The sequence below is a fragment of the Phyllostomus discolor genome, chromosome 3, assembly GCF_004126475.2.
Source record: "Phyllostomus discolor isolate MPI-MPIP mPhyDis1 chromosome 3, mPhyDis1.pri.v3, whole genome shotgun sequence".
NCBI lineage: Eukaryota > Metazoa > Chordata > Mammalia > Chiroptera > Phyllostomidae > Phyllostomus > Phyllostomus discolor.
The window spans coordinates 36,511,142-36,526,847 of record NC_040905.2 but is presented as its reverse complement, the minus strand read 5'-3'; the positions used below and the strand labels follow the sequence as shown (position 1 = coordinate 36,526,847).

Here is a 15,706-nt window from a genome sequence, read left to right as displayed (position 1 = left end):
CTATTGTTTCTTTTTTTGTATTTTTTCCATTACCATCTATATCCCTTACACCCGCTTCCCTCTGCAATCACCATACTGTTGTCGATGTCCATTGAATCCTTTTTCCTTTTTGCTTGATCCCCTCATCCCTTAACCCCCACCCCACCCCCAGAGCTGTCATCCTGCTCTTTATGAATCTGTCTCTATTTAGCTTGTCAGTTCAGTTTGTTTATTAGATTACACATATAAATGAAATCATATGGTACCTGCCTTTCTCTGGCTTATTTCACTTACCATAACATTCTCCAGGTCCATCTATGCTATTGTTTCAAGCATTTGTTTTTATTCACTATAATAGTTAAGAATACAGAACCAGAATACAAAATAGTAAGTATACCAAAATTACAGTTATGTACCAATGTATACATGGGTAAACTAACTTGTTAATATTAAGAATTATGTAGCCAGCCAAAGGATTTGGGGTAGTTTATTATTTCTATCCTAAACATTATTGTTATATTAATGTTTTTTAAAAGTTTATTTTTTTGGTTATGCTATTATCATTGTCCCATTTTTTCCTCCCTTTTATTCCCCTCTGCCCTGCAACCCACCTCCCACCAGCATTCTCCCCACTTAGTTCATGTCCCTGGGTCATGTATAAGTTTATTGGCTTCTCCATTTTCTACTCTATTCTTAACCTCCCCTGTCTATTCTGTACTTACCATTTATGCTTCTTATTCTCTGTACTTCCCCCCGCAATTCTACCTCCTCCCCCTCCCTTCTGATAACCCTCTTGCCATCCCCATTGCTGTGATTCTGTTCCTGTTCTAGTTGTTTGCTTAGTTTGTTTTTGTTTTAGATTCAGTTGTTGATAGTTGTGAGTTTGTTGTCATTTTATTGTTTTCATAGTTTTTATCCTCTTCTTTTTCTTAGATAAGTCCCTTTAACATTTCATATAGTAAGGGCTGGGTGATAATGAACTCCTTTAACTTGACTTTATCTGGGAAGCCCTTTGCTTTTCCATTCTCAATGATAGCTTTCCTGGATAGAGTAATCTTGGATGTAGGTCCTTGCCTTTAATGACTCAGAATACTTCTTTCCAGCCCCTTCTCACCTGCATGGTTTCTTTTGAGAAATCAGCTGACAGTCTTATGGGAACTCCTTTGTAGGTAACTGCTTCTTTTCTCTTGCTGCTTTTAAGATTCTCTCCTTATCTTTAATCTTGGTTAATGTAATCATGATGTGCCTTGGTGCATGCTTCTTTGGGTCCAACTTCTTTGGGACTCTCTGAGCTTCCTTAACTTCCTGGAAGTCTATTTCCTTTGCCAGATTGGGGAAATTCTCCATTATTTTTTCAAATAAGTTTTCAATTTCTTGCTCTTCCTCTTCTCCTTCTGGTACCCCTATGATTCAGATGTTGGAACTTTTAAAGTTGTCCCAGAGTTCCTAAGCCTCTGCTCATTTTTTTGAATTCTTGTTTCTTCATTCTGTTCTGGTTGAATGTTTATTTCCTCCTTCTGGTCCAAACCGTTGATTTGAGTCTGTTTCCTTCCTTCACTTTTGGTTCCCTGTATATTTTTCTTTATTTCACTTTGCATAGCCTTTACTTCTTCCTCTATTTTGTGACCATACTCAACTATTTCTGTGAGAATCCTGATTACCAGTGTTTTGAACTATGTACCTGATAGATTGGCTAAGAGATCTTCATGGTTTAGTTCTATTTTTGGAGCTTTGATCTGTTCTTTCATTTGAGCCATATTTCTTTGTCTCAGTGTACCTGTGATGTTGTAAGGGGCAAAGCCTTAAGTGTTGGCCAAGGCGGGGCAACCCAGGTCACTGCTTTGTGGCACTGTTTTGGGGGAGGGGTCATAGAGGGAACAATGCTGCTTGCTCTGCTCTCGGCCAGCTTTCAGTCACTTCCCCTGCTACCCACAAGCAAATTGGGCCCTTCTGGTGCCGATTCCCAGGTGAGTGAGTTTGTGTACATTCTAGGACCCTGTGGGTCTCTCCAAAGAATTCTTCTGTGAGGCTGGGAGTTTCTCCCACTGCTGCAACCCCCACAGGTTTTTATAGAGGTTTTGAGGCTTTATTTCCCCTTTTTGGAACCCTGGGTTTCAGGGTCTGTCTTGCTCATCCACATGCTAATGTGGGACTACCTGGTCCACTTCAGCCTTGCCTTCACATCCTCTCTGCTCCAGCTGCCTGTCTCCATCCCTTCTACCAGTCTGAATGAGTGTTTCTTCTTTAACTCCTTGGTTGTTGAGTTTCCATACAGTTTGATATTCTGGCAGTTCTGGTTGTTTTTTGTTTTTAAATTTGTTTTTGTACTTCTTTTGGTTGTGCGAGGAGGCAAAATATATCTACCTACATTTCCACCTTTGCTGGAAGTCTGTTATATTAATGTTTTAATAAAACAAAGGAAAAATATCAAGTTAAGTCACAGTACAGGCCAAGTCAAAGAGTCACAAAAGTGCCCCACAGTTACACTAGCAGGTATAAACTGCAGAGCCTCAGGCATTCTAAGTGGGGACAAACCTGTTTCTGTGTCTGGTCAAAGGCAGGCACAAATGGGTTAAGCATGAGAGAGGTCAAATGACTGGCATGAAACCCTGGCCAACAGGGACCTTTCGCTGTGAATGGAGATAAACCTATTCAACCACATCTCCTTTGGGAGGTAAAAATGCTAGTAAGTAAGTAAAGAATGAGACTTTGATCAACCTAAGGATATAATCCTTTCCGGTCTCAGAAACCAAAGGTCCCAGAATGACTATACTACTGAGAACATAATGCACCTATGTAAACTTGCAATAAGATCCAATATCTGAAGGCAATATGTGAATGCTTTTTCTTTGCAACCTTAAAGAATCAAACTAATTTAGTTTTACAGAGAAAAAATGTACAAAAATAGAATCTAAACATAATATAACAAAGTTATGGTATCTAGGAAGGGTGGTATGTACAAAGAACTCTACAAAGAAATTATGTTAGTCATTAAGCACATACCAGGTGCTTAATAAGTATTATAAATGAATAATAAAACTATGTAAGCATTAAACTTTAAAGAGGAATGCTAAAAGCTGGGCCACCACAATGATTTTTCTTATGCATACTGCTATGATAATTCCTTAAGTATCTTTAATGTTTTAGAATTTCAAGTATTTCACTTCTCAGTTTATTTTGCATATTTTATTTTTCTATCAGAGACCCAACCTATTCTCTTAAAATATATGATTGTAAGATTTAATTATATTCTTTTTAAATAAAATATTTCATGTATATAAATATAGCTAATACAATATATACCCATCTGCCCACCACCCGACTAAAGAAAGAGAATAATACAAATATGACCAAGACACTAAAGGTATGACCCAACATCCACTTTAAGAAATAAAACACTACAGATATGACCATACCAGTTAAGAAAGCACTATAAATATGACTAATAATATAGTGCCTACCACCCAACTTCAGAAATAAAACACTACAGATACGACCAAAGCACCGCAGACACGACCAGTAAAACTCTGTGACCTTTCCCTCTTACATTCTCCTTACCCAGAGGCAATAACCATTCTAAGTTTCTTGTCTTTCATTTTCATGTATGTTTTTATACTTTCACTACATCTTTATATGTACATAAACAATAGCAGCAGTTGTTTTCTAAAATTTTTTGCACACATCTCCTAAACCTTTTGAAAACTATGTACCACCTTGGACATTTGATGTTTAAATAATGACAAAGGATGTATTTTCCAGTTTATTGCATATTGAATGCATGCTTTAAATATGTTTTGTTAAAGCTTTGGAGATTCAATTTAGCTTGTTCAATTTATGGAAAATATAACCATACAATTTAACTGGCAAAGCCAGTCCTCATTGTCGAACCCAATCAGCCAAATCTGACTTACCCTGTCAGAAAAAGTCTAACTTAATATTTAGATTCAAATTAATGTGTTATGTATACCCATGGCAACTTTCTCACTTGTGAGGTTTAATTTTAAATAGATAAATGGACAGCTAGCTAGCTTGCTAAGAAGAGGAACTGTAAGATACGGAGCCTTGCATGAGTTTGTTGCCTGGATGAAAGAATGTGTTGCCCCTTCAATAATTTTTATTGAAGTTTTCTCTGCTTTGCTGTCAAGGGACTCTCCCTCAGGAGAGATTCACTCTCCAATAGTCTCTTTGTTTTGGTTCCCTGGAGATTTTTAAATCCCAAGGCAATGCACCATAGTAAGATTTAATATAGACAAGGGGTAAGGTTTTCTTTTGAAAAGTGGGAGACAGATGATTATAAAGTAAGTCAGAAAGGAGAACTGGCAAACCAGAAGGGAATTCTCATGCAGATCATTTTTAGGAAAGAATACATATGAAAAGAGAGAATATGGAAATTAATTCTTTAAAGCTATCCATATCTGTATGTCCCTTAGAGAGTCTTTATGTACCCGGTGGTACAGGTATCCCGATTTAAAAATCATCAGTAGCAGGGGTGAGCAAACGAGGATCTCCTTGTCACCTCGTATATACAGTTTGGTATAGAGAGTTCCACTGGACGTTCACTTCCATATTATCTATAACTGCTTTGATACTACAATGACAGAGTTAAATAGTTACAATAAAAACTTTGTCTCACAATGCTGGAAATATTTACTATCGGGATCTTTAAGGAAAAACTTTCTTACTCTCCATCTACATAATTGTGTGTATGCTTTTTAAAAGTCTTTTCTTTACATCGAAGTTATATACTTACATATTTTATAGGGCCAGATCATTTTAAAAATCTTTTTATGAAAAAGTAATACTTCCCTCTCCCCAGAAGAAGCTACTTTATATTCTTTTAGCTAATGTTTGTGGTTATAGTACAGCCAAACCAGGGAGTCACAAAAGTGTGTCACAGCTGTAAAGCTGACCGACTCATCCATAATATCTAAATAACATCCTTATATAATGAATTCTTTATTTTTCAGTTTTAAGTAATATGTTAACTTCTCATTATTAAAAATTAAGACTTTTCCATCATTCTTGTGAACTAATATTCTCAATATAGTTGCAAATCAATGTTCAATATTTATATTATAAATAAACACTGACAATAAGGGAGTTATCCAGTAGACTAGGATTATTTTTCCTTTTTGAGCCAAGTTTTTTTGGGAGGATAATTAATAAATTCTGTTTATTTTCCATGTACTTGTCTATAATTCAACCTCACTTGACATGTTCAGTATGTATGTGTTCATTTAATTCCTCTGTTCTCAGAATGGTATGTCTCCCCTCCATACTGTCTGGAAAGCAAAATATGCTGTTTTCTCCTTCCTATGAATAAAAGCTCCAGCTTTCAAATGAGCTGAGAAACTTGCCTACTTTTCAGACTTTCACAAAGGAAATTTCTTTTTCTTCAGGAGACTTAACATTGATATAATGATTTTCTTTAATATATAGTTAATATTCAAACGTCACCAATTACCCTATTACTGTCCTTTATAGCTAAGCCCCCTCCAGTCCAGGATGAAGTGCTACATTTAACTGTCATATTTACCAGTCTTTCTTTGTTGTTTATGACACTGAAATGACCAGTCTGGTGTTTCATGAGATGTGTCCCAATTTAGGTTTTGTGGTTGTTCTTCGTGATTAGTTTACAGTTGTGTATTTTAAGAAGTACTACATGAATGATATCTTCTTCTCAGTGCATCACACGAGGCACACAAGGAAGTGCACAGGATGTCAAATCTGTCCTACTTGGTGTAACTTTTGACCACCTGGTTAAGGTGGTAGGTATCCTTTAAATTTGTCCACTAGAAAGGTACTTCTTCACCCATTGTAATTAATAAGTAATTTGCAGGGAGCTACCTTGAGATCATGTAAATATCCTGTTCTGTAACAAAATCTGACCCAGTGGTTTTAGTCTCCACTAATAATTTTTCCTTGAATCAATGAGGGTTGAAAAATGGTGATTTTTCCTAATTATTTCTTCTACATTTATTGGTTAGCATCTAATGTCTTCTTAAACAGATTTTCAGCTAGGGTATTGTTTTTAGCACAAGCCTCAGTTCCACTTTCAGAGTTTCCTGGCACTGCCAATTACTAAGCATTCTGGGGTTTTACGGTTTAAATTGGGTTGCTCCTGGGCTTTCTCCTCTGACAGATTAGCAGTCATTCTTCTCAATTTTGCTAAATCTGTTACTACTTGTTCATCTACTTTCTAGCTTCCAAAACATCGTTGCTGTTTTGCCTATTCAATTTTCCTTGATCTTGTAGGTTTATGCTTTTAAAAATAAATCCCTTTACTGCCATTTTAATTAGGCTTGAAGAGAAAGTAAACTCATGTGTTTAACTCACTAACTTTACTTGAAAGTTCATTATTCATTCCCTACTTTCAAACTTCATATACATGGCATTATATTGCATGGAATCTTATTCAACTTGCACCTTTTTTTTCCCCTCAAAATGATGTTTCTAAGATTTATCCACATTGATACATGTTATAGTTCATTCATGTTATAACCCAGTGTATGAACATGCCATAATTTTCTTACCCATTTCCACTCTACTCCCCAAAGTGATATTGAGAAGTTTGGGGTAGGGATCTATTTTTCCAAGAACATATACACCCCATATTTGCAATTTAAATTAATAGGAACGTAGGATTATATATGCAAAATGTTGATTTTAAGACATTTCAATTCTGTAGCTTATAAAATGAACATAATAACACTTGGTGGAGAGAACTCAATAAATGTCAGTTATTTGAAGACAATTGTGAATTGGGCCTCCAGAATTCAGAAATAAGATTCTTCTGAATGTTAAACTGCAAGATCAACACATTATAATCCAGAGCAGAGAATGAAAATAGTAAAACAAAAGAATGGCTGCAGGGCCAGCAACACTGGACCATAATATAACTATTGTAATAGCCAAGTACACAATATCTCAATCAGAATAAGGAGGCAAAGAAAAAAGAATCATAAAGGCAAATGCGGGCAATCCATAAAAACACTGTCCATGGAAGCAAAAGCCTTACCAGCAGGTGACAATGTTTTCTATTCCAAATCATAAGGCTATTCTTAGGATAAAGATGGCTATTGGAATTGTGGCCAAATTTACTTAAATATTCCCATTCTTATACGTCAGACTGTCCCTATTTTGGGATGAATACAACATGAAATTTAGGCCTGATGTGACAAAACATTTATTTTACTAAATCCTCTTATCCTAATGCCATACTCACCAGATAACCTGTTTCTTTTTCCTGTGCCAATTTAATTTCTTTTTTAAAAAAAGATTTTATTTACTTATTTTTAGAGAGAGAGGAAGGGAAGGAGAGACAGAAGGAGAGAAACATCAATCCATTGCCTCTTGCACATGCCCCGACCAGGGACTGAACCTCACAACCCAGGCATGTGCCCTGACCAGGAATAGAACTAGTGACCTTTCGCTTTGCGGGAGGACATCCAACCAACTGAAATCCTGGCAACTATTTCATACTCACATATGTTTTAGTCACTATGAAATCTTTTCGAGTCAAATTGCCTTATACATGGACAAAAATGAGTCTTCAGAGCTTCAAGTGCAGATTTGAGAACAAGTAATCAAGGTATGTGAGTCTGTCTAGCTGCCTTAGCCTTTCCTTAGTCTATACCATAATCATCTCCAACTCCATTCTCTACTAGTTTCTAGAATTTTCTCTTCATCTTTCATGGCAAACATGTATTAAAAATAAAGTGGGAGAACTCTAATGTTGTAGCTTTCTACTACTGTCTATAAACCTATCACTGAGTCACATATTTTGTCATGGCAACACACTGATTCACTTTTTCAAACAGAAAAGTTCATTCTGCTTCCTACAGTTTTGTCAGTGTGAAAGGAAAAACAACGTTTGAAAATATTTGCTATATGTAGCCGCTAGTGGGATAGAGTCAGGACTACAAAAAATTTACCTCATTCATTACGTGAAATGTTTATTCAACTTGTACTGCACTGATGAGTTTCTATGAAAAAGGTATAGGCAAGGCTCAGCTTTGAAATATGTTCAGTTTTACAGGGTTATTTCATGGTTGTTGGGAATTCAAACTCTTAAGTAAACCATGTAATATACTTATAGGGCATTGAGATTTTCATGTCTGTCAATAAAAGCCTATCTAATAATGAATTAAGCTTTGTGTTAGGTGCTTATGACATACAAATGAATAGAATATAATCCCTGTGCCATATGACTCACAATATAGTCAGAAAGATGAACAAATAAAACAAATAATTATAATTCTGAACTCAAAGGGTTATAGAGGTACACAAGGCAGTGTAGTTATGTCAAGAGAGAAGTGATTAACTAACTCTGCAAGTTAAGAAGTTTTAAAAAAGCTGAGGAAAGCATCAAGGATTTAAAGGGCCTTTTTAAATGGAATTAAGCATGAGCAGAGCAGAAGTATGCCAACTAATGGGAGTGGGGGAAGACATGAAACTTAAGAAGCAGCCACGAGTTCCTTAATGAGTGGGGTGGGTATAACAAGTATAAAGGAGGAAAGCTAGATAATTGGGCTGGGCACAAATCAGGAGCCCCTGCATGGTATGCCAAGGAATTAGCCATGCTTCCCAAGAAGGGTGCCAAAAAATGTAACCCTTCAGCCTTTAAGGTAACCAGGAGAAAAATTCTTGGGTCACAGGGTAGGTGTGTGTTTGATTTTATAACTGCCAGGTTTTGAACATGGATGTATCATTTTACACCAGCCACTATTGTATGAAAGTTATGGTTACTCTAGTTATGTTTATGTCAATCTTTTACATTTTAGCCATTTTTGTGGGTTGTAGTAGTATCTCGTGGTTTACTGATGACTAGTGATGTCGAGTACCTTTTCATATGCTCAGTGACCATTCTTATATCTTACAAAGGGTCTGTTTAAGATTTTCACTCAATTTTTATTATCATTGTCTTTTTTTTAATCGAATTGAACTGTTCTTTATATAGTCTGCATACAAGTCCTTTGTCAGATATACTATGATTATTTTCTCCCAGTCAGTTGCTGCCTAAAGTACTCTTTTGAGCAGCATTTTTAACTTTGACTAAATTCAATTTATCAATATTTTTCTTTTATAGATAGTATTTTCTGACTCCTATCTACCCCAAAGTTGTGATGATATTCCACAATATATTTTTTCTAGAAGCACTACAGTTTTAGCTTTTTTGTTCAGTTCATCTTGAATTAGTACTTCAGTAAGATGTAAGGTAGGAATCAAGGTTCAGGTTTTCCCACACAGATATTAAGTTACTCTAGCGCCATTTGATGAAAAGACTTTCTGTTCCTAATTGTGTTCCTTTGGTGCTACTGACAAAAACCAATGGCCACACACAGTCTGTGTCTGGACTTTCCATTCTTTTCCATTTATTGATTTAAATAATGTCCTTAGGCCAGTACCACACTGTCTTGATTACTATAGTCTTTTTTTAAAAAAATATTTTATTTACTTATAGTCTTAAAGCTAGACAGTGCAAGTCCTCTAATTTTGTCTTTTTCATGACTGCTTTCAGCTATTCTAGGCCCTTTGCGTTTTCACATACATCTCAGAATCTGCATGTTGATTTCTACCAAAACAAGTCTTATTTGACTGACTCTATAGATCAGTGGTTCACAGAGTGTGGCTCTGGACCAGGAACATCAGTATCACCAAGAAATGTGTTATAAATACAAATATTCAGAAATTATCCCAGACCTACTGGATCAAAAACTCTGGGGTACGGCCCTGCAATACGTTTTAATACGCCTTCCCAGTGACTCTGATGCATGATGAAAGTATAAGAATTACTGCTGTGGATCAATTTGGGAGAATTAATATCTTAGCAATACTGAATATTCCAATCCATGAATATAAATATTTCTCCTTATTAATGTAGGTCCTTTTTCATTTCTCTCATGTATGTTCTTTAGTTTTAAGTATATATGTCTTGCATATAATTTGTTTAAGTTATATCAGGGTATTTTATGTTTTTGATGCAATTATAAATGGCATTCTAATCACTGTAGGCTAACTTTTAACTATAGTATATAGGTTATGTGGCCAGAAGGCTATTTGGGGGTAGGAGTTTACTAAGATATTTGAAAAAACATAAGAGGTCAAATGATTGGTAGCATCTTGAAAATGAACTAGTTTTAACAGGCATCCAGGAATAGGAGTTTGTTTCCAATGAAATGATATAGGGATTAAGCATAAGCAACTGCAAAGATCACAAAAAAAGGGACAATCAGACATCATCCTCTCCTATGGTCTTGCTGAACATTCTCTACTATTCTTGACAAAAAGGTTAAATATGAGTATATAGCATCTAGATCCAGCTGCCAATTTGGGAGAAAGACTGAGTAACGTGAAGAACATAAAATCAGTTAAATTGAGACTATGGCAAACTCTACAGGTTAAATGGACTACAGTTTTCAACAAATAAATTTGTAAGGAAATAAGATGGAGGAGGGACATATTATATAGATTGAAAAAGATTTAAAACATATGAAGTTTTTACAAAATAGACAAGTCTAAACTATAATGTAGATTTAAGTGATAAAATTATTTTAAAATGTTGAGGAAATAATTATAAAAGTCAGGTTCAGGGATGCTTTTGTGAGGATCGGAGGCTGTACTGAAATAGGGCCTGTGATTCTGGTGTAGCTGGCAAAGTTCTATTTCTTCACCTGGGTGGAATTCACGTCATAAAGTAACCTATTAAGCTATACATTTAATTCTTGTGGTTTTCTGTAAACCTGTCTTTTACATTAAATAGGTTTTCCCCTTGCCTTAACATGACATATCTAGAATCTGTAATTAAAGAGTTTATAGGTTTTAGGGGGAGAATAGTGTTTGGTGAAGATAAGAACGAAGGTGTGGCTATGAAAGCAGGTGCTGCCTTGAGGTAGAGATCCTATGTGGATAAAGGCAAAGAACTGAACAACTAAGACTGGGAAGACACTGAGGGGAGAAGTCTGCGAATCTGGTTCTAATTTCTGTATCTGTGTGGAAGAGTGGCCTGGAGATTGGCAAAGATAAAAGTGGCAACCAAGTAGAAAGAAATATACTTGAATTGCAAAAGTACTACACTCCCCTGGGCCCACTAAATGGAAGAATATTTTAGAAGGGACTGGGAGAAGGGAGGGACAAGTTGAACCCACTTTCTTTCTGTGGGCTGTGGGAAAATGAGCACAATTTACCTCAAGAAAGGAAGAAACCTTCCAGACATAGACAGATTTTAGTGTAGGCTATGTGGTAGAGAAAGTTCCTAAGAAAATATTAAAGGTGAAGGGTAATTTGCTAACAAAGAAACAGAAATTCCTGAAACACAATGGAAAGGGTTAGGAGGGAGGGAAAGGGGTGTGCGTGTGTGTGTGTTGGGGAGGGTACAGAAGAACTTGAAGAATGATGTGATTAATAGTATATTAGAAAAGAGGCTAGAGAGGGCTCCTTTTTAGATATTCAAGAATATAACCACAGCCCTGACTAGCCTGGCTCAGTGGGCTGGTGTTGTCTGGCAAACCAAAAGGGTCTCAGTTTATTCCTGGTCAGAGCACTTGCCTTGGGCTGCAGGACAGGTCCCTGGTTGGGGGTGTGTGAGAGGCAGCCAGTCAATGTTTCTCTTGTGCATTGATATTTCTCTTTCTCTATTCTGTCCCCTCTCTCTAAAAATAACTAAAATCTTTAAAAAACAAAACAAAACATATATCACTGATGGAATGACTTGGTCTCACTCAGATTGGAGCTTGAGATGCTGGGATTGCCTAAAATTTACTAGAGGGGTGTTTTAGGACTGATCATTGCAGTAGCCTCCAACTAATAATCACTTTGCATATCAATGGTTCCACAGAAGAAGGCTTCCACAGTTCTACAGGACAAACAATGGAGTAACGCCTTTGTTCTTATGACCAAGAGAAGGTGAATCACAAGGGCTCCTTGAACTATCTTACCTATGTAAATCACTGGTGATACTTCTAAATTTTGGATCACACTGACTTTTTTCTCTTTTATTTCAAGGTTCACTGATATTAGAAAGAAGGGTCTGAGAAAAGTAGAACAGGGCCAAGGTGGAAACAGCATACAAAACTAGAGATGGGCTTAGAGATGTGCTCACTCAAATTTCGGCCAGATGAACATTGATGTGGTCAGTATAGGAGGAATGGAGCAAGTAAAGAAAGTATGCCAACCTATGGGTGATTATGAGTTCTTCCCTGGAATACTCTACCTTTCAACAAGTGGGTTCTAAGTTTTGGAGCTCATTTATGCTGTCATACAGGTTTGTAGTAGTGAGGGAATAGGGGAGAGAAAAGAGGAGGGAAGTCCTAAATAGCAGAAGAGAAGGAATAATTAGTATACTGGTGAATTTGGAAATTTTCCTTTTATGAAATACATTTATGTCTTACAAAATATAATAACACTTTATGCTTTTGTTTTAAAATAAAAGTTATAAAATAAACATGTTTTAAAACACATATGCCTCAGTATTGCTATGCTTTTTATCCTGCATACCACCAAAACTATATTTTAAAAGTCTTAAATAAAAATATAATTCAATGAGTAATTACTGAGTACTGCATGTTATAAACTTATTGATATTTAAAAGTTTTTTTGGTTCTGACCGGTGGCTTGGTGGTTTGGGCATCATCCCACAAGGCAAAGGATGGCCAGTTCAGTTCCTGATCAGGGCACATGCCTGGGTTGTGGGCCAGGTCCCTGGTTGGGGGTGTGCACGAGGCAACCAAATGATTTTTCTCTTGCACATGGATGCTTCTCTCCCCTCCTTCTCCTTCCCTTCCCCTCTCTCTAAAAAGAACAAATAAAATCTGTTTAAAAAGTTTTTTTCTACACTCAATAGTTCAATTTATGTAAAATTATGAAATTTTAAGTTTTATATATAATAAGGGCAAACAAGTATAGCATGATTTAGATAGGACCAAGATATTCAGTGTTTCTCAAACTTTTCCACCAAAGCATCTGTATCAGAACAGAGAGCTCTCAGGGGCCAGGGGAAACATCCTGATGAAAGCTGCTATAAGTCCAAACTTTCTAAAAAGTATTTTTACTTTGTTTTAAAATTTTATTATTTTACTTTAAAGTTTATATTAATTTTATTACATTCCATAATTTATATACTTATTTTATTATAAAAATGTTTTAAATTACTTTCCATGGAATAAAATGAATACTTTGGCAAGATGTATCATATTTATTCTGAGTCCTCATGTATACCGGGGAGAACAAATTCCCAATTGAGAAACACAGCATTATAAACACATGCTATTTGAGTATTTTCCTTGTGCATTCTTACCTCCATAGTAGGTGGAGTTTTTCTTGTTCTTCTAATCCAAGCTAGAAAAAAATAAATAAATGTAAGTTTTCTATAACTTGCACAAACATTTTATTCATTCATGCATAAACTAAATATTTATTGAGTAACTATTATATATTGTTTTAGGCACTGGAGATACAACAGGGAATCAAACACGAATTCCCTCGCTCCTGTAGCATATGTGCTAGTGAAGGGAGTACAGAAAAGAAAAACCCAAACACATGATGTCAGAAGGTAATCTGCGTCATGAAAAAATGTAACCATTTGGGAGGACAAAGACAGGGTATTTCATATCTGAAATCATACCTCATATAACCATCTAAATTCAAGTTAATGTATATATGGCATATATGCCAATCACAGTACAGTAAACTTCAAGGCAATATCAAAATTATATTACTCTGAAAGCTTTAATTAGTTATTGCTCAATTTACAAAGGAAGAGACATAGAAAGTTTCAATTTAAAAGATTTCTCTTCTGATCTGCTCTGGCAAGCAGCCTAACTCTTATGGTTGGTATCATCAGGTCTTAACTCTAGCACCTGGGAGATGAGCTGCTGAGTAGAAAGAGCCCATATTTCTTAAGTGTCTAGTGGGCAGCGAGCACTGCTGTAGATGCTTTATAGCAATAGGGAGTGGGGCTGCCTCTATGGAAGTGTATCAAAATCACTGATAGTAGAAAGAAGGGTCTGAGAAGAGCATAAAGAGCCATGTAACTAATAGTGCATTAGATGGCCACTAAAAGCAGACTTTGAAAGCCTTACAAATAGTAATTAACTTCTTCCAGAGGAGACTGCTGTGGATTAAATTTTGAGAGAATAGTAGGTAAGAAGGAAGGATAACTTTCAATTGGTTACATACCTTCCTTGAATAACCATTAACATGAAGAAGGAGATATTTCAAAGTGAAATATTTAAGAATTTAAAACAAAAAAGATAATGGAAATATATAAACCTCTAAGACTTATTTTTTGCTTCATTCTTTCAATAGCATTTATTTACTGCCTACTATGTACAGTACACAAATGTAAGTTCTCTGAATGATGCTAAGGAGAATCTCATATATATCCTGCTTGGCTCCTGAAGTATTTGAAGGTTGAAAGAGATGTCATAATCATAAGGAACCAGAATGCAAGGTGAAAGGTATTTTCAAGTGGAAGTACCCATAAAATGCTATGGAAATTCAAAGGTGGAATGAACATCTCAACCCCCACCCACAATTAGGAATTCACATCTCAGTTTGAATAAAAGATAAAGAATTCCTCTATGAGAAGCTTACATGTTTTATTGTAATTACTTGTTTTATGTTATGTACACTTTCTGTTGGGCCATAAAATCGATGAGACCCTGTACCTTGTCTGCTTTGTTCATGACTGTATTTTCAAGGTGGGTGGCAGGTGATGTGTACCAATAAATATTTGTTGAATGAAAAAATAGTACATTAGGAAAGAGGTAAGTGAGGGCTAGTTTTTAGATGTTGAAGAAGGTAAGCACCATGGATGGAATGACTTGGTCTCATTGTTTCTGATGGGAGCTTGTTTGAGATGTTGGGATCTCAAAGTGTTTAGGAGAGTAAAGGCAGATTTTCTGGGTTCAAATACCAGCTTCATTATTTACTAGCTGTGCTACCTAGGGCAGTTCATTTAATTTTCTAGGCATCAGAGTTCTCATGTATAAAATATGAATTATAATAGTATCTGCATTTTAGTGTTATTATTAAAGCTACATCAAATAATATATATAAATTCTGAGCACAGAGTTTGGCATACAGTAAACATGCAAGTCTAGGTTGTTACTATTCTCATAATTATTCAATAACCTATATTTTTACTACAAACTCAAAAAAAGCAAAGATCAATAATATCTGTTTGGCCTATGAAGAATATTGAAAACTGTGAGAAAATATACTGTAGGGAATATAGTCTTTAAAAAGTACAAAACTGCTATTTTATCACTTTATAGATTCAATCTTCATTACAAAATTGCAAGGAATCCTTATTTTATAGAGAAATTAAATAACTTTCCCAAATTTATACCTGAGTAGTAATGGTGGGATTTGAATCCAGATCTGACCCTGCCTCTGGCTCCAAAAACCGGCCATGGTCTACTAACTAAGCAGTCTCTTAAACTTTAGTAAACAAAGAACACTAAACTAGGAAGAGAAATAGGTGTAATTACATGTAAGAACATAAAAATTATTGACTTTTTACAGTCTGGGAACTGAGTTCAGAAAGATAAAGTAACTTGCCTAAACTCACATAACTAGTGAGTAACAGATTGGGAATCAAATTTGGTTGAACTGACTCTAAAAATCTGAACTCTGTTGGTTCACCTCCTCTTCTGACCACTTACTTCCAGCCAGCCAGCCTTCAGTGACACAAGTGACACCAGAACCTAGCCTCACGACAAGCCCA

At 35.8% G+C, this 15,706-nt stretch overlaps 1 protein-coding gene across 1 annotated transcript in view; it reads right to left on the bottom strand.

Moving 5' to 3' along the window:
• Positions 1–15,706, bottom strand: part of NDUFAF2 (NADH:ubiquinone oxidoreductase complex assembly factor 2) — a 157,855-nt gene that overhangs the window by 30,342 nt on the left and 111,807 nt on the right. The window contains exon 3 of the mRNA XM_028524650.2: positions 13,274–13,314. Coding sequence (XP_028380451.1) covers positions 13,274–13,314 — 41 coding nt within the window. The remainder of the gene's footprint in view (positions 1–13,273; positions 13,315–15,706) is intronic.